We start from the raw sequence: 21219 nt of genomic DNA, 5'->3' as shown, positions 1-21219 counted from the left end.
ATAAGATTGTCGTATGTTAATAAAGTAATGATTACAAAAGGTAACATTCCCAGTACCTGGCGCTCATCTGGTGCTCTGCCTCTAACAAGCACATCAGGAACATTAACCATTTCCTGCAATCCTCAGCTCTGGTTATCTGTGTTTTATCTGAGTGCCTGGCTCAGGATGAGAGGAGGGGATGGGGAGGGGGAGTCTGAAGGGAGTGTGGATATTTTGAGAGTGTGCAGCCCTCTTACCTCACGGGGGGAGAGGTCTCGATCACTCTCTAACCTTTGGGCCTGCATTGTGTGCACATGCTTGCACTTCTCTGTGTGCTCATAAATATATATTGTATTTAAATGCAGTTTTTCATGCCAGTCACAGCTCGTAATCCACAGGATGTGCAGCGGTGAAGGACAATGGGATGTGGGGCACGTTTACTTATTTATTTTTGTCTCTAAAGAAGTCCAGGCATAGGATAAAATTTCCCATGACAGGTTTGAAATGAGATCTCTGCAGTGCTGGGGAGAGCTGATCTCTGCACAAGAGCCAGCTGAGCCTGGGTACTGCTGCCAGGGCTCATCCTGGACCACGGTGTCTGGTGGCAAAATGAACCTTTGTCTCTCAAATCTTCTCTATTTTCCTGGGAGGCAGCTGAATAGCAGGCAGGTTGTTGGTGAGGGCTGATTGCTGTCAGGACAGGTAGGGCGGATGGTGGTGGGGCCAGCAGAGCCCATCCCCGCTGTCCCCTTCGCAGAGATGCACCTTGGCAATCCCCTCACACTGTACCACTCAAAGATAATCTCATGGAAACGGCAGCTGTTTTATCACCGAGCTGGAAAACAATGAGATTGAAGAACTACAATTGAGGTGGGGTTCCCCCCCTTCCCTACCCCTCCTCTTCTGGCGTGGGAGCCGTCGGCACGTACAGAGCCACTTAGGTCTCGCTGGCGTTGGGAATGAGCGCTGTAGCACTTCCCAAGAGTCGAGAGGAAAGTGTGTGTCAACTTCAACCACGGCCTCTGAAATCACCCACCCTAATGCTGGGCTGTCAGCGCTGCGGAGGCAACGGTGCAGCTGCGCCTGTGTCAGATGTGATGCTCAGGAGCAGCTCTTCTGCTCCGCTTCCCTCGAGTGTGGCGGATGCTGCTGCCATCGCTGCGGAGCAGCAGCGCTCGGGAAGCACTTCACTCGCAGCACTGGGTGCTTTTGAGGGGGGGGCTGGGCCTTTCTGCAAATGCAAAGTGACAGCACGGCTTCAGGAGGATGTTTGTGACACAGCTGGAGTGTCGGATTCGAGGTGGGTACAAGCTGTGGGTTTGCATCTCAACATGTCAAGGCAAAATCCTCCCCCTGCCGACTCCGAGCCCGGGAACACCGTGCAGGGTGTCCTTTCCTGGAAGCAGTCAGAGCAAAAGGCAGACGGGAGCTTATTCAGCCGAGAACAGGACTCACAATAGGTGGAACGTCAGGAGGATTTAAATCAAGCAGCTAGGAAGATCCTAAAGGAAGCAGAGGGAAAAAAATCCTCCTAATCTCAGAGCGTGGTTATAAAACAGCAGCTGGGAGCTACTCTTGAGCCTTTTTTTAAGAGTAGAGGCACACTGTCGATCAAGGGTATTTTTTCCTCCATCACCCCTTATTTATTTATTTAAAAAATTCCCAGTTAGAGAAGGTCCAGCAGGACAAAGTCCTCCTCATTTTCTGCAGTGACGAAAGGAACCGTGACACTTTACAAAAAGGAAAGGGGAGAAATTTGGAGACCCAGATCCAGGTCTTTCCAAATGTGTTCAGCCTTCGAACAGCCAAGAAGGAATTCCTCACAGGAAAACAAAACAAGGGAAGAGAAATCAGGACAGGCCATTCCAACCCATCCTCACTGAGAGGCAGTTTTGCTGCCTTTTCCCTTGAGGAACTAAAGAAGGGACTCTTTGGATCTGCAAGAGGGGGAGGACCAAACAGAAAACCCCTTTTCAACAGTTCTGTAGGAAAGAATATAATTTCTTCTGGCATTTTCCTTCTGCTGCTAGGCAAATATAAGTTTGGGGGTTTAAAAAACTAAAAATAGAGGCAGTGTGTGTCTGTCTGTCCCTCTAAAGCTCAGGCACTTGCAATTGGCATTTTGCTACATCCACAAATAAGCACCGATGGAAGTTCTGCTGCTTTCAGTGTAAAATAAATATTCCTGCTGAATCCTTACCTCCCTTTGTCCAGCTGAAGGCTTTTTCAGGGTGTTTATTTTCTCTGAGCTCTGTGGTGCTCTTGAATACATATAAAGTATTACTGCTGACCAGGGGGAATTTCGGCAGGGCCTTTAATGGCAGATTTGCATAGAGCTGTCAAAGCCCAGGCACACCTGGGCATCAGCATGTGCTGGGCTCCCAGTGGGTTTTGTGTTCTGTTATGTTCCTCAGGCTTCCATTGGAAAGGAAATTTGTATTAAGACAAGAAGGAAGAAGAAAATGTCAAGCCTGTAGGTACTCCATAAAATGGAACTTCAGATCCGTGCTGTATTGCTGCCTTGGCAGCAGAACAAGACCTTTACTGTAGAATCTGGCTGTTAAAATTCACATTGTGCTCGGGTTAAACTATTTTTCAAGTTCATCTGTCTGAACATCATTGATTTAGGTCTGCAGTATTGACAAATTATCATTCTAACTTGTATTCTGCTCATGTCAGGGAGCTTCTTAGTGCAGGGTAAACACATGAGGCAAAATTTCTTACTTTTGGAGAAGAGAGGGAAAAGGGGCATGTAGAGAAAAAGTGATGCTCCCAAGGTTGCCCTGACTACCACAGGCAGAGCACTGGGCTGAATCCTGGAGGAGTACTCTGAGAAGCAGCACAGGGTCCTTTCCTGTAGTGTTGGGTTAGGAAATTTGCTGGATGCTTATTTTGATTTAATCTGAGAGATAACCCATCGATAAGGTGAGGAGGTGTGGAATGAACCTCTGTCTTTTCTAGCCAGGCTAATGTGCTTGTGGCTGGCATCTGGCAGCAATAATTTATTTGCAGGTTTCCTTTTGGATTGCTTTGTTTTCATTCAGAGTTAAAGCAATAAGAGTGAAATCCAGACAGCTCCTCAGCCTGGCTGTTACGTGAACAAGAGAGAGACCTAATGAAAATACCCTGTTGGTCTCCAGGACTGCAAACATGCACTGTGTGACCTGAAATTTCACATTAAAACGATCTGTCTAGAGGGCTTCTGGCTGAGATGGCAACAATAAAGGACAATGGTTTCACGTAACCTTCCTGCATCTGAGCCTGATATCATGGAGGCTCCAGAAATGCAGTCATGGCTCTGCCGGTTATTTAAGTTGCCTGGGAGGAGCAGGGGCTGAGCTATGAAATGGATCTTATTCCTGATGTTTCTGCACTTTGGAGGGAAACGAGGATTTTTGAGGATGATCCTGCTGTTGGTTTAAGCTGAAAAAAGGAGCTTGATTGTAGAAAACAGAATCTGGGAGCGCAGAACCCACCCCATCCCCATGGTGATGTAAGTGAAACATTTTAAGTACACCGCAGTGAGGCTGTGCCAAGTTCTCTAAACAAGTAATGGGGTCTTGCCTGTGAGGAAAACTCCCAATAATTTAGAAGTTTGGAGTTGGGTTGGTTTTTTTTCTTGTATAATAGGCCAGGCAAGGCAGCCTATTTGGCTTTTCCATTCTTTGGTCCTCAGCAAGGTTGGGTCACCAGATGTCCCTTCCAACCCTGAGAATTCTGTGATTCTGTGGGTCTGTCCCTGCCTTAGGTAGCTCCTATCCCCTTTCCTCATGTGGTGACTGAATCGGTTCCTGTCTTCCCAGGGCATTTGATCCTGGCTTGAAAGAGGAAGGGGAGGCAATGGGAGGAATTTCTCTGAGGTGCTGTGGAGTAGTGAGGGGCCTGGATGCCAGCTCAGATGTGATCTTTAACTCCTGAAGGCAAATGTGACCTGAAATGGGATCTCCCCCATTTATAGACAAGCAGCTTGAGCCCATCCCACCTCCCTGGCTAAGAAAAATGAAATTGTGCTTTGCTTTTCCATGCTGTCCATGTGGGTCCCAGTCCCTCTTTTTTGGCCGGAGCTGGCCCCTTGCAGGCAATGCCCATTGCCCTTCCCACAGCCTGACCTCCTCTGCCACTTTGATCTGCAGAAAAGCCACATTGCCGGGTCACCACCCCAGCACATGCCAATTCCCTGAGAGAATTGTCAAAAAAGAAAAAAAAAGAAAGAGAAAAAAGAAAGAAAAAGCCCTCTCTGAAATTCCTGTAGGTTGGAGGCTCCCAGCAATCCGAGGTGCCGTTGTACTGGCGGCGTGCGGCGGCATTAGGGAGCGAGCTCAGCGCACGCCGGCGCTGAAAGGCTCATAAACGTAATGAAGTCCCTGTGACACCTGCTCCTCTCCACACTTTAAACGGGAGCCATTGGTCCGCAGGGAGCCGCGGCTTTAAAAATACAAATTATAGTAATTGTCCGCTGTGTTATTGGGAAGATTGTAATAAACGTGGAGCACAACACCGCCGTGCCATGAGCAGAATGCTGACAGGGTGCATAAATTGCTCCAGGTTTTGATTCCCCCCAGCCCCACTATTTTTTTCCTTCTTCTTTCCTCTCCAGCTTTCCTGTCTAACAAATCACGGCATGTTAACACTGAATTTCTGGAAGGTGGCAGGGTGAAGGAGAGAGGTGCTTGGGGAAACTTCATCCCTCCTCTCCAAGGGGATTTTAGCTGTGGTGCCCCGAGGGCTGGGGACCTTGGTCCCCTCTCCCTGCCTGCCCCAGCAGCCTCCCTCCCTCCCTCCTTGCTGCTCCCAAACCTCAGGGAAAGAGCCAAGCAGGGCCTCCTTTGAGGATGGGGAGCCCTGGCCCTTCTGCTGGGAACTGGGACTTGCATTCATTGAGAAAGGTTTGTAGGGTGCATGTGGGGATGCAGTAGCACATACCCTACCTGCACCATCCCGACTGCCAGTGGAGCAGCACGTGCTCTGCTGCATGTCCCTTCCTGCCTCTGGACTGGGGAGAGCAGCTGATGGTGTCCCTGCTCTGTCAGGAGTGCTGGAGCCATGGAATCTCCTCCTTTAGGAATGATACAGGAGCTGGTTTGTTCCTTCTCTAACTGGGCCTGTAGAGGATATTCCAGAGAGAGTTTGTTTTTATTATGTCAAATCCCACTTGTAAATGGTTCTTTCGTCTCCTTTTCTCTCTCCTTGTAATCTCTGGAGGAACTGTCCCACACGGTAACACTGCAGTAAAACCTAAACTGTCTTCCCAACCTACCAGGCTCTGATCCCCCTCCCTGCTCACACCCTGATCTTGCCATTCCCCCTTGGCATTTACTGCCAAACACTCCTGCCTGCAGAGAGAGCATCTGTGTTGAGGGGGAGACGTAAAACAGCTCTTTGACCACTTCAGCAGCTCCTTTGACAACTTTAATGAAATCCCATTTATATTATTCCAGCCACACTTCTGTGCTGTGCCATGGAGGTCCGTGCTTTCCTGCTCCCACCTCCAGGCACTGCCTGGTTTCAAAGGTGCTGCACTCCAGAGGCGGCTGCACTTCATCCTTCTGCTACCTTGTGGCATGTGGTGATGTTTAATTAATATCCAGAACTTTGAAGTCCCCGATGTTACTTATTCATGCCTGTGTTCCCTGCAGACCTCATGTTTGATGTCCACGTTGTGGGTTATTTAGATGCAGACCTCTTTGTGGCAAATTTAAGCAGAGAGGAGAGGTTGTTCTTTAGGGCACTTGTGCAAAATTGCCCTTTTCAGGCAGGAGATCAGCTCAGGCACATATTCAGAGGTTTCTGATTCTGTGTTGGCATTCCACCCAGGTGCTCACAGCAGTTCTGTGCTGTAAATCCAGAGAAATCAGTTCTGCCCTATCTCAGGCACAGCCAACACATCTGGGTGTTTGTCCCTCTGTGCTACTTGACAGAAAAAGTCCTTCCTGTGTCCCAGGATGTGAAAATTAATTTAAAATTGCTAAATCTGTGCACTGTGGGTTGAACAACAGCATCGAGGCAAGAAGCCTCCATCTCAAAAACACGGGAAAGCTTTCCCAGCCGCCCAAGTATTTACACAAAGCCACAACCACATATGAGCTTGTCCCTTAATGATCATTTTCTGGTTATCTTTCAGTAATGATTTCTTTCCTTCTGTTGCAGATGAGTTTAGAAAATGACGATAAGAGAGCACGCACGCGATCCAAGTCTATCCGAGGTGAGCGGGAGCACTGGGCTGTACAGACCTCAGCTCCCTGCCCTTTCCTTGTCCCAAATAGGCTTTGATTTTTCAAGTCCAGGCTTGACTCGTCAAGTTATGCTCATTTCCCCTGCCCCAACCCCACCGAAATTTCTCTAAACAAACCTCCAAAAGTCCCAATGACAAAACTTTACAGGTCCTTATGATACTTAACCCTCATCCTCTACACACAGCTGAAGGAAAATAACAAGCAAATAAGGAAAAAAAGCCCCTGTGCCTGCTTTGCTGTAGGGGATGGCAATCACTGGAGCTTCAGATCAGCTCCCGGGACTTTCATCACGCTCACTCTGCCAGCGGCTTTGAAGTCGAACATCTGAGAGCGCCTGGCAGAAGTAGCTCACGCTGGAGAAGCAAATGGGCCATCCCCTGGCAGGGATGGGAGGACAAACAACTGGTTAATGCAAAGATTGACTGCAATTTATTTCCTGATTAAAAAAAAAAAGGAGAACTGAAATTCTTTTCATGCTTTCCCTCTGGGAGAAGGTGAGAGGCTCTGATAGAGCCCAGGGTGTCACCTCAGGTGGTCCCATAGCCATGTGTGATGGTTACAGACCTGCCCCTCTATTTTTTGGTTCATTTTTGTGGCTGTAGATGTGACGAGTGACAAAGAAGGCTGGAAGTGAGACACCAACAAGGTTGGAAAGGTGTGATGGCTGCAGGGACTGCAGCTTCGTCCTACATCTGGGCTGGACCACCTTCCTTTCGTCCTCACCTTCCTTTCTTCTTGCTCTTCACAGCATCTGCACCTTTTAAAAAAAAAAACAAACCCAGATGTTGCCAGCTGTGTTGAACTGAGCTTGAATATTTGTATTTCGTTGCTTTGTTGCACACACACAGAGGTTCTCGTTCAGGTTGCAAATGAGAGCGCCCTGATTCTATTTATTTTCTCACACCCTGCCTTCCCCGTGCTTGAATCCGGGTTCTTGATGTGAAAAGGTAATTTACTGCCTGCACCCTGGGACTCGTCACTGCCTCCAGTTTGTTGAAGCTTGTGAGTCATCCCACCGGGAGCTGGATCCCAGGAAACCCAATTAGCTCAAACAAATTGAGCAAACGTGTTATGGTTTTTAGCCTGGGCAAATTTAGACTTGTGCTGAGGGATTTTTTTTTTTTTCCTGTTGATTATTTGGATTTCTGGCTGGATGTAAGGTTTCAGCTGTGATGTGAAGTTGTTGTATGTTCTTATTGTGAGCAGTGAGAAACCCTCTTATTCACAAGTGGGGAATACTCCCTGAAAATCCTACAAACTCCTGTTTACCCTAAACCCCAAGTAACAAATCCCCACCATATGTCTGAGCATTGGCAGTGGCTCCTGCATCAGTCTGATGTGACAAGGAAAGGAGAAAAATGCTGGTGTTATAGAGGTGAATGCGGCCATTGCAGGAAAACAGTCGTGAACTGTGAAAGAAGAAATTGATGAGCAGCTTTAAAGGGCAAAAAGAGAGACGAGGGCATGAGAAAACTCGGTCTTTATTTAGAAGTGTTTGAGTTACATGCATGCATGTCAGAACAGCTCCATTGACTTCAAAGTCATCACAGATTCAAAGAAGAGAGGTAGTCCCTGATGCTGCCAACATGCACTCACCTGCTTGAAAATAAGCACAGGCGTGAGGATTTACAAGGCAGGATTATAATTTACTACAGGCTGGCATGCAGCAAATGGCAGCAGGGTAGATTGGCCCTTTCTTTTCCAAATGGGATGCCCAGGGAAGCAATAGAAACCCAGCCGCAGGCGGGAGAGTTTCAGTCTTGGCAGGGGGGGGCAGGCACCCTCGGTGTGTTTCTGATCTTGTGTTTGTTTCCATTGCTGCATCCTGCCCTTCTCCCAGTGCCCACGGAGCTCATCGGCCAGGAGGTGAGGTAAGGACCCTGATCCTCCTTGGCTATGGGAGGGATGGGTGGGACACATGGCTTGAGATAAGCCCCTCAGCTTGGAAACCTGGGTGAGGGGAGCAAGCCCGTGGGACTAATGGGGTCTTGCTGGGGGGCTTGTATTGGTGGTTGTGTCCAAGCCCTCAGGGTACCACTTGACAACACATCAGAGGAATCACAAGAGTTAAAGAAATTAAAACAGGAGCTCTGGATGAATCACATAAGACTGGAGACCCTCCAGGCATCCACTGTCCCACCCCAGATCTAAACCCCAGTCAAACCTAATGCCCACAGTTTGTGTTTCAGGATCATTAGGGTCAACATCCTACTAAACAGAGGTTTTTTCCACATATTTGTCACATCACTTCTGGTGCCAGATGCTCCTTGGGCCCCCTGTTCCCTGTTCACTCACCGGGGTCCTGTTGTCACTCATTTAGCAGTGCTGGGATGCCAACCGCAGCAGCCAAAAGAGCAGGAGCTGAGCCTTTGCAGCCCTCCAGAGCTTCTCATTAGATGTAACAGCCTCCCCCACCTCTAAGCTCCCACTAAACCTTGCACAGGGGCTTATGCCAGAGGCAGGAGCCTTTAACCTGGACAGGCAGTAAGAGCACGGGCCGCTTCTCCTTGCAGCCTCCCTTAAAAAGCCACGTGTGTCAAAGAGTAATTGGACCTAAACCAACCCAATTTCAGAGCATTTTGCTCCTCCACTCTCCTATTACTCTGGAGAGCCGGGAGGAGCCAGCGCTGGGCATGCCCCTTCTCCAACTTTTATTGCTGAACACTTGAGTGGAGGTGGTAATTGGAGCAGGTGACATATCTAAGGGGCAGGACAGAGTGCTCCACAAAGCCATCTCTGCAGCTGTCACCTAATTGCCTGAATAACTGGACGATTAATCGACTAATTGGAAGCAGGGCATCGTCTGCATAACAATAAGAAGCCCTTTTGTCAAGCAGATGAAGGCTGCGGAGAGGGGGAGAGCTGGTCGGTGTGGTGGCTCTTGAGGGATGGAGAGCAGCTTTAATAGACCTCGAAGCCCGTTCCCCATTTTGGGACTCCTGCCAAAATACACGAAACCTCCCCAGCGGAGAGTGGGGAGGGAAAGCCTGGCCCAGAGCATGTAGGGCATCACCTTTGTGCTGGTGCTTTTTAAAGGCATTAAATCAACACACTGAAGCCAGAAACATTCCAAATCGACACCTGCTTCGGCAAACCTCGATGCTGAACCGCTTGGCTCTTTCCTACATACTTTTTACTGCAGGCTTCATTTAACCACATCAAAAATGGGGTGATGGGTAATCAGCTTTAATCAATACAGGAAAACTTATAAAAGCCTGTAACGTCTTCATCAGAGCTGCTCTTGTTTGCCATTGAATAAGGCCTTTTTCAGGCAAGTCACTGGTGACATGAACACCACTCTGTCTTTTGGTGTGCAGTCACTGAAAGCGTGGCTGGGGCTGCTCGGGACAGAGCAGCCTCAGTCAGGACTGAGGGCAATTAAAATTAAAGACTTTTAGATCATAAGCAGCGAAGAAGGAAGCTCCTTCTTCCCATTACACATTAGTGGGATGAGATCTTGTTCTCTGTGATCTGGAGTGTCCTGCTGGAGAAGGGACACCGCGCTGCCAGGCCAGACCCCAGGCATGGTGGGTCTGGGCCTGTGTGTGAATGACGGAAGAGCTGGGAGCCATCCCACAAGAGATGGCGTTGAAAGGTGTTCAGCATCACGGGTTCAAGCCAGGTCAGGAGCAAAGGGGACAGCAGGAAGGGGGGACTTATCTGGAGGAGCCATGAGGTGCAGCTTCCACCTCCCCAGAGCACTGTGTCCCCTTAGGGGATGCGCTGCCACCATTTGCCCTCTCAGCATTTGCTTTGCTAACCTAAAGCAAGCTGGTCTCCCTGAAGGAAAGATTCCAGCTCTCCTGACAGCTCAGCAGCCCTGTCCTACCCCGGTTCTGGATTGAATTATATTCTTTGAACACAAAGATCTGACTTGTATTCTGGGGAGGTGAACCATTAATAACCCGCTGGTGCTCCCAAGCTCCGGCACCCATTAGTGAAGCCAGACTCTCCGTGTCCTCAGCTTTCTGCAAGGGCTGAGCTCTGCCGAGAGCAGAAATTCTGAGTCCCTAAAGCCTTACTTGGCACTTGGTACTGTTTAATGTTGTCCCATGTCTTTTACTCCAAGAATAACAGGCTGGCCAGATCCCCTCTGGGCTGGCGGTGCCTTCTCCCTTTGCACTGTCATCAAGAGATTTCATTAGCACTTCCAACTTCCCAGGCTGAGGGTGATACAGTGCTAAATGAGGTTATTAATCCTACACGACTCCAGAATTCCTCAGACATCAGGCAAGTCACTTGGGCATCCTATAATCAATGCCATAATCTGGTTTTGCCAGAAAATGTTTGCTTTAATGCTTCTTATCTGGAGCCCTTACAGCTCCTGAAGCTGGGACTAATTACCCCTGCAGGGGAGGTGCGCGGTCCCGTGCGAGGGATGCTCAAGCGAAGGCGGCAGTGGCTGTGAGCGGGCTCAGAGCTCCCTGCAAGCCTTTAACTCATCCTCTTCTGCAGAGCAGCAGGAAAAAATTGCAGGGATTTGGGAGATCTAGTCAATTAAATCCCATCCATTCCCCCAAAAGTGAGGTTTTGAGGATTTTAGTCCTGGTGATCTCCATCTAATGTGTCTGGCTAAAACCTCCTTGATAGAGTCCCAGTCTGCTCTTCCCAAAAACCCACACATTTCTTACTGTGAGGAGCCCCAGGTCCCTGACAAGCCACCAGATAAGGGAAAAACCCATGTTTTCCTCCTGAGAAAAAGAAAACTGGAGAGTAGCAGCGGGGAGGCAGAGTGCAGTAGCAGTCTGCCTTTAAAAGCTTGCTCTTGCACATGCAAATCTTTAATTAAACATACTCATAAAACTATAGTGAACCGTTCATCTAATTAAATGGGGTGAGTAATTTCATTAATTTTTATGAAACTGCAAGGCTGTTCTCCTGCCCTCCTCCCTTGGAATTCAAAGAGACAAACTGAACCGTTTGAAGGAAATTACCTTCCTGTCTGCAGTTGGCTTGTTCCTTGGGCACAGGACCTGTCCAACTGACTGTAGTTAATACAATTCTAATTAAAAATGAATTCTCTGAGTCCTCTTGCAGTTCCTGATGGTTGTTTGTTTCCCTCCCAAGCTGTCCAACCCCAGGCTGTAACGGCTCAGGACATATCCGTGGGAAGTATGCGAGACACAGAAGGTGAGGCGGGGTTGGAGGTAGTGGGGATGGAAAAATGTGAGCAACAGACCCAAAGACAGGCATTCACTGGAGAAAGTCTGGTTCAGAGCAGCAACCCAACTTGTCTGCCCCAAATCTTCCTGTTTCTGGCTCTCCATCCATCCCTAAGGGATCCTGAGGGGATCTGCTTTTCCAGGCCCATAGTAGCCTTCCTACAGACCCCAAACTTGGCCAGAAGTACCTGACTCCACTGTCTGGGGTTGGTGGGAGCTGCTGATGGGTGGAGATTTTGGTCTGCCTGGTGTCTCTATGGATGGGGAAGGCAAATGAGAACACATTGGCTGCCTTGGAGGCCATGCCGGCCTTAACTGAGGGTTTTCATCATGCCATGATGGTGAAATTGGAGCAGTTGGTGGACGTGTCCCAGGGGCTGGTTCTGCATCCCATGCCTGGTTTCTTGGTGCCTGTCACCAACATTAGTCCTGGGATGCCACATCCCAACATCCATGTGCTGATTTCCAGGAAATAGTTGATGTAGTTGCACAAAGTCAAGGTCTAAGAGCACATCTGGTCACAAGGGGTTAAACTAGCTAAAAATCTGGGGTGCTGGATGATTTTTTTGGTGGTATTTGTGTATTTGTCCCACTTGCCTTTACCTAACCAGTTGGGATGAGGTAGCCAGGCCTTTCTCACTGGGCAATGCCTCCTCTCTGCTCCTTGATCCCATCTGCAGTTTACAAAGCTGCCCTCTTGCCAAGAAGAGGAAACTTCAGGATGCGGAGGCTGAACACCTGGTGTCAAAGAGGAAATCCCATCCGCTCAAACTGGCCTTGGATGAAGGCTACAACGTCGACAGCGATGGCAGCGAGGAGGCCGAGGCCAAGGAGGAGTCCGGCTCTGATGAGTCAGAGGGGATGCTGGAGGAGGACGAGGCGGAGGCCATGGAGCAGGAGGAGACCCGCAGCCCCGAGGCAGCAGAAGGTGCTTTATCATTATTGACTGCAGAGCTGTGTTCTGCAGATGAAGAAAGGGCAGGAAGTGTTGACAGCCAGGAGTTATAGCTCCTCTGAATTATGTACAGGATGGGTCCCTCAGTTATTACGTGGGGTAGAAGCACAATGGCAATGCTCTGGTTAAGCTGAGAGGGCACAGTGCCTCCAGTGTCTCAAAAATGACAGCTTTTCCATCAGGGATGCTCCCTAGGGAAAGACCCATGGAAAGCACAGAGGAGCCTGCTGTGTGGCAGGGAAGGAGGCCAGGGTCCCTCACCGGTGCCGTGACGGGCTCAGCAGGAGCCTTCTCCCTGGACAGATCTGGCCACTATCCAAGAGCAGAGGAGTGATAGGAAAAGGATGTTCATCTGGGGTCCTGACACTGCCTTGCTCACCGGTTTGGAGCCCTGGCAGGGGGAGCACTGGGAGCAGGGGTGTAAGATATCTGCTGATGGGGCAGGCAGTGGGAAGACGGTACATCTGATCAGTCCCGTGTGGAAATCCTCTTTCTACCTGCCATCCCCAAATTCAATAAATTAGGCAGCTCCAGGGGTGGAACTGCCAGGCTCCAGTTTCAATTAAATTTAAGTGCAACAAAGTTGTATTTTATGAGTTTATGTAATTACTTTCTTTGCCTCCTTTTCTCTTCCCCCTCCTTTTCTCTTTGCCCTCCTTTTCCCTTCCCTTCCTTTTCTCTTCCCCCTCTTTTTCTCTTTTACTCCTTTCTTCTTTTCCTCCTTTTCTCATTTCCTCGCTTTTCTTTTGTTCTTTTCCACATTTTCTTTCTTTTTCACTTTTTCTTTCTATTCATTCTTTCCCTGCTTCAGAGAGAAGCCCAGCGAAATCAACCCACTATGGACAAAACACAGCAACAACTACATCTGGGCCCAGCAAGGCCAACTACAGCAGCTACCAAGAAATAATCGCCAACTCTCTCCTAAACTTAGGCCAAATAGCAGAGGAAACCCTCGCCATCGAAGGGCAGCTGCCCGAAGCGGAGCTGCAGAGCTCCAAGCCGGCATCCAGCGTTGTGCATTTGGTCCATGAGGATGCGGGAGAGGAGTTGGTGGAGGAGGAGTGCGACAAGGAGATCATCATGGAGGAGGAGTGCGACAAGGAGATCATCATCCAGACGGAGGACGCGGAGGAGGTCATCGAGGTCACCAGCGAGCGCAGCAGCGAGTTGTGTCCAGAGCCCCGAGATGACGCGAACGGAGAGGAGTCCTGCAAACTGGAAAAGGCTGAAGCAGAAGAAGAGGATGAGGAGGAGGAGGAGGAGGATGATGATGATGAGGAGGAAGAAGAGGAAGAGGATGAGGAGGAGGAGGAGGAAGAGGAAGAAGAGGAGGATGAAGAGGAGGAGGAGATGGCTCCTGAAGTGATCTGCGAGGAAGCTCCTCACACTTCTCAGGACACCCAGAAAAGCCACTGTGAAGGGCAGTTCAGCCCCAAGCCTGAGTACTCGGTCATTGTGGAGGTCCGGTCGGACGATGACAAGGACGACGATGCCCGCTCCCAGAAATCAGCTGTGACCGATGAGTCGGAGATGTACGACATGATGACCAGGGGGAACCTGGGGCTGCTGGAACAAGCCATTGCCCTGAAAGCTGAGCAGGTGAAAATCGTGCGGGAGCCGAGCCGGCTGCCGGGAGAGCACGTGAAGCACTTCCAGGTGGAGGACAAACAGAACAAACCGCTGGACAGCATCCGGAAGAGCTACTACGGCAAAGGTATGGGACAAACATTTGTGTATCTCCCTCCTTCACATCCCTGGTGGAAGAGCTGAACTTGTCTGCTCAGCAATGGATGATGGGGGGGAGCTCGCAGACCACAGGTGGAATTTAACCACAAATCCTCAATGCCCAGAGGGATGGGGACATCCTAGAGGTCAACAGTGAATGATGGTGTCCTCTACACTGTCACAAGGGTTTCTCCCTCTGAGAAGAGGATTTGCTTGGCTAAATTGTCAGTTAACCTTGAAAATCTCAGCCTGAGCAAAAGGGGTGGTCTGAAATCCAAGTGGTTTTTAAAATAGTGGTAGGAGTCTGGCCACAGAAACATGAGGGCAGGGGCTCCAGCATCCCCTGGCTCTGAGCTGGGCTGCCTGCTCAGTTGCTGTGAGTGGCTCCATGCTCCGAGCCATGTTCCTCAAATCACTTTGCTGATTTCAATTTTTGAAACTTTCAGTATTACACTTCCACCTCCAGGAAAAAAAAAAAAACAAACCTCCAAACCCAAAGATTTCTTGCTGCTTGACTGGAAAAGTGGTGAGAAGCACCCTCAGCACTTGTCTTCTTTCCACTTCTTCACCTCCAAATCCACTAACCTGCTTCCCTCTGCCTTTCCCCACAATCCTTAGATCCTTCAAGACCCGAGAAGCGAGAAATCAAATGTCCAACTCCTGGTTGCGATGGGACCGGCCACGTCACGGGACTTTACCCTCACCATCGCAGCCTCTCCGGTTGTCCGCACAAAGACAGGATCCCCCCCGAGAGTGAGTACATGGTGGATACCAAGGGCTGCTTCAATTAGGCTGGAGCCTAATTTTCTTGGGGGAATTTCTCAAATGATATGAATTTGATGACTGAGTGCCTAGAAAAAGTCTGATGTTATTCCTTGGAGTATAACGTTGTTTTTGGCATGGGATGGTCCTTTTCCAAGTTGATCCTGGGTGCTGCTATCCACCAAAGTGTTATTGCTACTCACAGGAAATGTGATGGGGATTTACTTGGAAGTCCTGTCCTTCTTAAAGGATTTTTAGCACCATCCTGTGGAGAATTAGATCCCTTCTCTGAAAATCAAAGAGGGGCTTTAAAAATCATGCCTGCCCACCTCCAGAGGTATGTTAAGAAGTGCCCATCTTTACACTAGAAGTTGCGTATTTTTCCCTACTTGGGATATTATGTAGGGGAAAGGGGAATATTGTTCTTCCTTGCTGTCCAGATGTGTTGCCATGCAGGAAAGGAGAGGAGTCGTTTAGGATTGTGCAGGATTGCTGAGTCTCCTGTGCTCTCATCACTGCAAAATTCCCAAGGTGCTATGCCAAGATTCACCTATTCTACAGAAAATATTTATCATCCTCATAACAGATTTTTGTATATACATATGCACAGAGAGAGATTTTATTTCTACCTCTCTACCAGCACCCTAAATAGCTTTCCCTGTACAGATACATAAATATCAATGTTGTATGTTTATGATAATGGCATAATAGATGAAAAAAAAAGAGGAGCCCTTCCTTATCAGTAATTTCAAAGGTTGCAGACCTGACATAAACACAGAACTGGAAGAAACAAGGAGAAAATACAGCTATCTTCACAGGCTGGAATGCAAGCAAAAATATTAATAAATAAATAACACAAGCTGCGGGCTTAACAAAAGCTTGCAGATCAAATTATTTGCTTTACTTTTAAGGTCAGCACTGCAGGAAGCAATAATCCTGAAGATTAAAAATTAAAAAAAAAATCAAACAAAGATCAGTCCTAAGGATAAAAGCAGAGCTACAACTTCAATCACTTAAAACTACCTGAAACTGGGAGACCTGTTCCAAAACAGGGGTGGGGAGGAGGGGCTGGATGAGGGAAACTGGATTGCAATCAGAAAATGAGGAGAAAGCCCAGGCTGTGTGCAGAGATGCTAATCTAGTGCTGACCTGGGCACTGCTGCATTGTAAATCTTTTATTTTTTCTCTGCAAATTCTAATTACAGCATTTCACGTTTCCTGATTTCTAGGAAACCAGCGTACAAGGCTTGATGATTTTCTCTTTTTTCTTTCTCTTTGATTTTTATTAAGTTGTTTTTCTTTCCCTTCCCTTCTCCTCTTCCCCTTCTTGCTCCGAAGTCTTGGCAATGCACGAGAACGTTTTGAAATGCCCCACGCCCGGGTGCACAGGACAGGGTCACGTCAACAGCAACCGCAACACGCACAGGAGGTACCACCTTTGGCTTCTTCTTACACAAGCACAGGGACAGGACAGGGGGAATGGCTTCAAATTGGCAGAGGACAGGGCTAGATTGGAAGAAATTCTTCCCTCTGAGGGTGGGGAGGCTCTGGCACAGGGTGCCCAGAGAAGCTGTGGCTGCCCCATCCCTGGAAGTGTTCAAGGCCAGGTTGGATGGGGCTTGGAGCAACCTGGGATAGGGGAAGGTGTCCCTGTTCATGGCAGGGGGGTTGGAACGAGATGAGCTTTAAGGTCCTTTCCAACCCAATCCATGGCTCTGTGATTCTATCTTGATGAGGTGCAAGGTGAGTTTGTCTTATTACTCGTTCAGTGTGGAGGAAGCAAACACTTTTCTCACGGGCTCAGTGCAGTTTGGGTCCCTGAAATGAAGGCTTCTGTGCTCATTCCTCATGCTTGGTTTCCCTCTCTCTTTTTTTCTCCTTCAAAAAAACCCCCAACCAACTCCCACAGTTTATCTGGGTGCCCCATTGCTGCTGCTGAAAAATTAGCCAAATCACATGAAAAGCAACAGACCCAATCTGGCGATCCTGCGAAGACCAGCTCCAATTCTGACCGGATACTCAGGTAAGGGGGACAGGAAGGCTCAACTCTACGTCCCCACACTGCCCCAGCCCTTCCCACCCTGCCACACTCACAGGAACAGCTGCCACGGCTCCCTCCAGCTGTATCTTGGTACTGCTGAGCCCTGTTGTTATGATCATTGGTCTCGCCAAGGTGGGGAGGTATTTAATTGATGATCCCAGGGAGAGCATTGAGGACAATGAATTGCTTCTGTAGCATCAATTAATGCTGAGGCTACAGGCCAAAGGGTTTTAGCAGTGCAGCAGAAGGCACTTGTGCCAATTGCTCCACAGCACAAACTGCCAGCAAGGGCTGGTTATTATATCAGCATTATAAATAGGGTGGGCTCAGGGAGGGAGATGAGGAGGAGGAGGAGATTTAGGCTACCCACAGATCACTCCATGGCAGTTGTGCATTAAAGTCCACCTGCTTTTCTTCCTTAGCCTGCATGTTTCAGAGGAGAGGAACCTGCCTCTTGTTTCCAAACCAGTCACATTAATTTTGATACTTTGCCTGTCTCTCTCTTCCTGGGAGAAAGGGCTGTCTCCCATTAAGGATGTCCCTGATAGATGCTGGCTTCCGTAGCTGATGTGATTCATGAGGCTACAGATGGATTGGAATATGGTTGGTTATTTTGCAATGGGAGCAAGATAAAAACCACAGTACGAGCCCCGAGCAGCCCTCCCACAAAGGCATCGAGCTCTGATTCATTTATTTATTTGCTCACCAGGACTGCTGAGCACCCTGGTGCTCCAGCTCTTGCTACTTTGGAAAGGCCATTTAGGGCGATTACTTATTTATTTGCAGCGGAGCTCGCGCCCGGCACAGAGCGCTCTGAGCGCATCACGAGGACGGTCCATGCTCCAAGGAGCTCCCGCTCCGAGGACTCTCTGGTGGAAAGAGGTCACGGGAAGGAGAATAACAATAGGCCATTTATATACAATTTATATGCAAGACAAATTGATTCATGATAGGCAGCCCTGCAGCAGCCAGTCTCTAGGAGGGGCTGCAGGCAGGGGAGAGGCCCTGGCGCCCCTGCAATGAACCTGCAGCAGGGGCCGAGCTGAACTGGGGTCCTCAGGCCTTTGTGTGCCACCCTGTGTCATGGGTCCCGTGAGGGAGTGATGCCCAAGCTTGTTCTCTTCTGGAAAATGCTGCCACACCACGACAGCCTGCAAGAACATTGTGTTGGATGAGGCTGACACCTCGGTGTTTTGCTTAAAAAGAGGAAAAAAGAAAAGAAGGTAAAAAATGATAGAAAAAATAAAACTGGAGTCTGAGAGATCCAAACCAGATGCAGACTCACTGAGGGAGAGCAAAAGGGCTGTCACTGCCTCCTTGTCCCCAGTAAGCCCTCAGGAACAAGGTGCAGCTGCACCCCCATCGTGTCTGGTCCCCTCTCAACAGTCACCTTGTCAAGGAAAAGAGAAATAATTGCTGTTCATTGTTTCATCCTCAGGCCTATGTGCTTTGTGAAGCAACTGGAGATCCCTCAGTATGGAAGCTACCGGCCCAACATGGTCCCAGCAACCCCCCGGGCCAACCTGGCCAAGGAGCTGGAGAAGTACTCCAAGGTCACCTTCGATTATGCAAGTTTTGATGCTCAGGTTTTTGGCAAACGCATGCTTGCCCCAAAGATTCAGACTAGCGAAACCTCACCTAAAGCCTTTAAATGTAAGTTGGGAGCAGAGATGGACTCGGTTTTTGCATTTTCTGCCTTTCTCGGTGTTGTGAGGCTCTTGGGATCGTGGCTTGGGTCTGAGCTGCTGGACCCTCCTGGGATGGGGAAGGGGAGATGGGTCCCAAGGTGGGCACCTTTGATGGTGAGGGGAGTCTGTGGCTGCTGGGAAAGCTTTGTTTGGAGGAGAGTCTCTTTGACTTCAGCTTTGGGAAGAACTGTGGTGGGAACACTAATCTGAGTGATGTCTCGAGGTGGGATAAGTTACACAGCTGTCCTCAGTTGGTCCCCGTTGCTTTGCAGCTCATATCTATTGATCTGGCTTTCCTCATCTGGCTAAATGGATTACAGTTTTCTTCTCTTCCATCTTATATATGACCCACTCCCCCCATTTGTCTTCCCTGCTGTGCTCTGCTCTCCAGCTCTACCTATCGATCACCCACCTCTATCTTCCAGCTCTTTCCTGTCGTAGCCACCCATCTCTGCTCTGTTCTGAGGACCTTGCACTGGTTATAACTCTGGGTGAAAATGAATAAACTCTGAAGGGCCAGGCTACCAGGGGCAAGAGGGACACTGCATGGGGACACAGCCCATGCAAACGTGTTGTTTGATGCCAACTGTGCACCTCAAGACATTTTTCTGAGGAGGTAAAAAAATTATTTAGGAGCCCAGTCTGTAGAAGTCAGCAGCCTCAAGAGGGCTTTCTGTCTGGCTAATCCCACTTCCACAATCCTGTTTAATCCTGATGCAGCTGCTCTCTAAAAAAGTGCTCGTACTTGAAAGCATCCCGGTTGTTGCACTACAATGGGAGCGCCCTTTATTACAGTACTAAATCTGTACAGGATCAGACAATGAAATTGGATGGAGGCCAGAGAGCACAACTGCCACTGTCATCCTGGGTTAGGGCTGATGGAAAAGTAATTTGTTTCCCAGTACAAGTGATTCTCTCACTGAATAGATTGTGTTATTTGCAATATTAGCAAAGAATTTTCAGGGTAATTGTACTGACAAAAATAATTCCAGCAGACCCACTAGGATAATCCTTTCTATTTTTTCTCATCACTTATTTCACTAATTTGCTGATTGCGAGTCTATTAGTGATAGAAATACTTATGAGATGGAAAAGCATTGCTGAGCCTACGGTGTGAAATTGAAATTGGCATCTCCCGATCCTGGATATTGTCAGGTTGGGTTGGCGGATACTTGCACCCCGCCTCGAAGACATGGATTAAACTGGACAGGAAAACAAGCAGCCAGACACAAGAATAACCATGTGGCCAAACCTCCAATGAGTTAATCGAAGCGACAAGATGAATATGATCGCCAATCATAGCAGGGAAATCTGCTCCTTTCGCTGAGAACTTATTTTAAAGAGATCTTCATCCAGAGGGATTTATATTCCCCCGCATGTGTGTGCATAACTCCCATTAATGTCAATATGCATTATACACACACGCAACGAGGAAGAAAGCAGTGCTGGGGAAGATTAGTATTTTATAGTGTCTTATATTACAAGTTTGTAATGGGAATAATGAAATCACTTTGCGGCTGCATCAGCTGAGGTTGGCTTTGCTTTGCCATGATCAGGCTGAAGCTTATGAGTTTCCCTGGGTGAGCCTCCCACTAAAGGGGAGATGGTTTCCCCCAGAAAGAGCACGGTGGAATGAATTAAGAATTCGAAGGTTTCGATAATTCATTCAGAATACAATCCTGGGGCTGTTCTAAATCAAATGATGTCCTGTTTGCACCCACTGAAAATACTGAGGGCCTCTAAATGGGACCAGCTTCAAGTTTTATTAACAGGGAATTATTAGTTATTATTAGGGAAAGTTTTATTGTGCATCCACCCTGAGAAAACCTTTCATTTCACAGGGTATGAAGAAAAATTGCATTTCCAGGCTGGCACTGCTGCTGCTGTGACATACGGGAGCAGTGCGCAGCTGTGTAATAAATCCTGTTACTCTGACATATTTAAATGATATGTCAGCTGTCAGAAAATCCATATTTCACCAGTGTCATCCTTGGAAGCTCATATTTTATGACCACGTTTTTTCTATTAATGTAATTTTATAAATTTTAAGTTTCCAAACATGCTACTAGAAATCTCCCTGTAAGGCAGCCCTGCAGATAAATTATGGAAAGAAAGAGAAGAATAAAAAAAGAGCCAGCAAGCTTCTCTAAGCTTTCTCCTTTAACTGCTTCCACTGAAGGAGCAGCTCTAATGAAGAGAAGCACTTGTGTTTTGGGTATTGATGGCAGAGTCAGTTAATGAATTAACCTTTCACACCAAGCACAAGCTGCAGCCAGCACTGCTCCTGTTGCACGTCCCAGGCAACAAACCAGCCCTTGGATCGGGAATAACCCCAGGAACTGTGCATACATTAACCGTGTCACACTGACTTAACCTTTCCCTGCTGCTCATGCCGCTTATACATTAGCCTTGTGTTGTTCCTTCTCTTTTTATTCCAGCCAAACCTTTTCCAAAGGCCTCTTCCCCCAGCCACAGCCCCTCCAGCAGTTACGTGAAGAGCACTTCATCTTCCTCCACAGGCTTTGACTACTCCCATGACGCTGAGGCTGCGCACATGGCGGCCACCGCCATCCTCAACCTCTCCACCCGCTGCTGGGAGATGCCCGAGAATCTCAGCACCAAGCAGCAAGAGGCCCCCAGCAAGGTGGGTGAATGTGCCCAGGCACTACTGCCC

General features: G+C 48.5%; 1 protein-coding gene across 6 annotated transcripts in view; it reads left to right on the top strand.

Annotated features, from left to right (window-relative positions):
• The window catches only part of MYT1 (myelin transcription factor 1), a 64797-nt gene that overhangs the window by 23601 nt on the left and 19977 nt on the right, over window positions 1-21219 (top strand). For 5 of the 6 annotated variants that reach the window (XM_042047070.1, XM_042047060.1, XM_042047101.1 and 2 more), the window contains exons 3-12: window positions 6127-6181; window positions 8053-8083; window positions 11280-11342; window positions 12055-12302; window positions 13141-14043; window positions 14673-14807; window positions 16155-16245; window positions 16726-16839; window positions 18296-18510; window positions 20984-21189. In XM_042047070.1, the coding sequence (XP_041903004.1) occupies window positions 6127-6181; window positions 8053-8083; window positions 11280-11342; window positions 12055-12302; window positions 13141-14043; window positions 14673-14807; window positions 16155-16245; window positions 16726-16839; window positions 18296-18510; window positions 20984-21189 (2061 nt within the window). The remainder of the gene's footprint in view (window positions 1-6126; window positions 6182-8052; window positions 8084-11279; window positions 11343-12054; window positions 12303-13140; window positions 14044-14672; window positions 14808-16154; window positions 16246-16725; window positions 16840-18295; window positions 18511-20983; window positions 21190-21219) is intronic. The other variant, XM_042047080.1, reaches the window with a different exon arrangement.

This window comes from Corvus kubaryi, unplaced genomic scaffold (assembly GCF_017639235.1).
Source record: "Corvus kubaryi isolate FWS band 111438036 unplaced genomic scaffold, C.kubaryi_AGA036_p1.0 134, whole genome shotgun sequence".
Lineage (NCBI taxonomy): Eukaryota > Metazoa > Chordata > Aves > Passeriformes > Corvidae > Corvus > Corvus kubaryi.
This window is presented reverse-complemented; position numbering and strand designations above follow the sequence as displayed.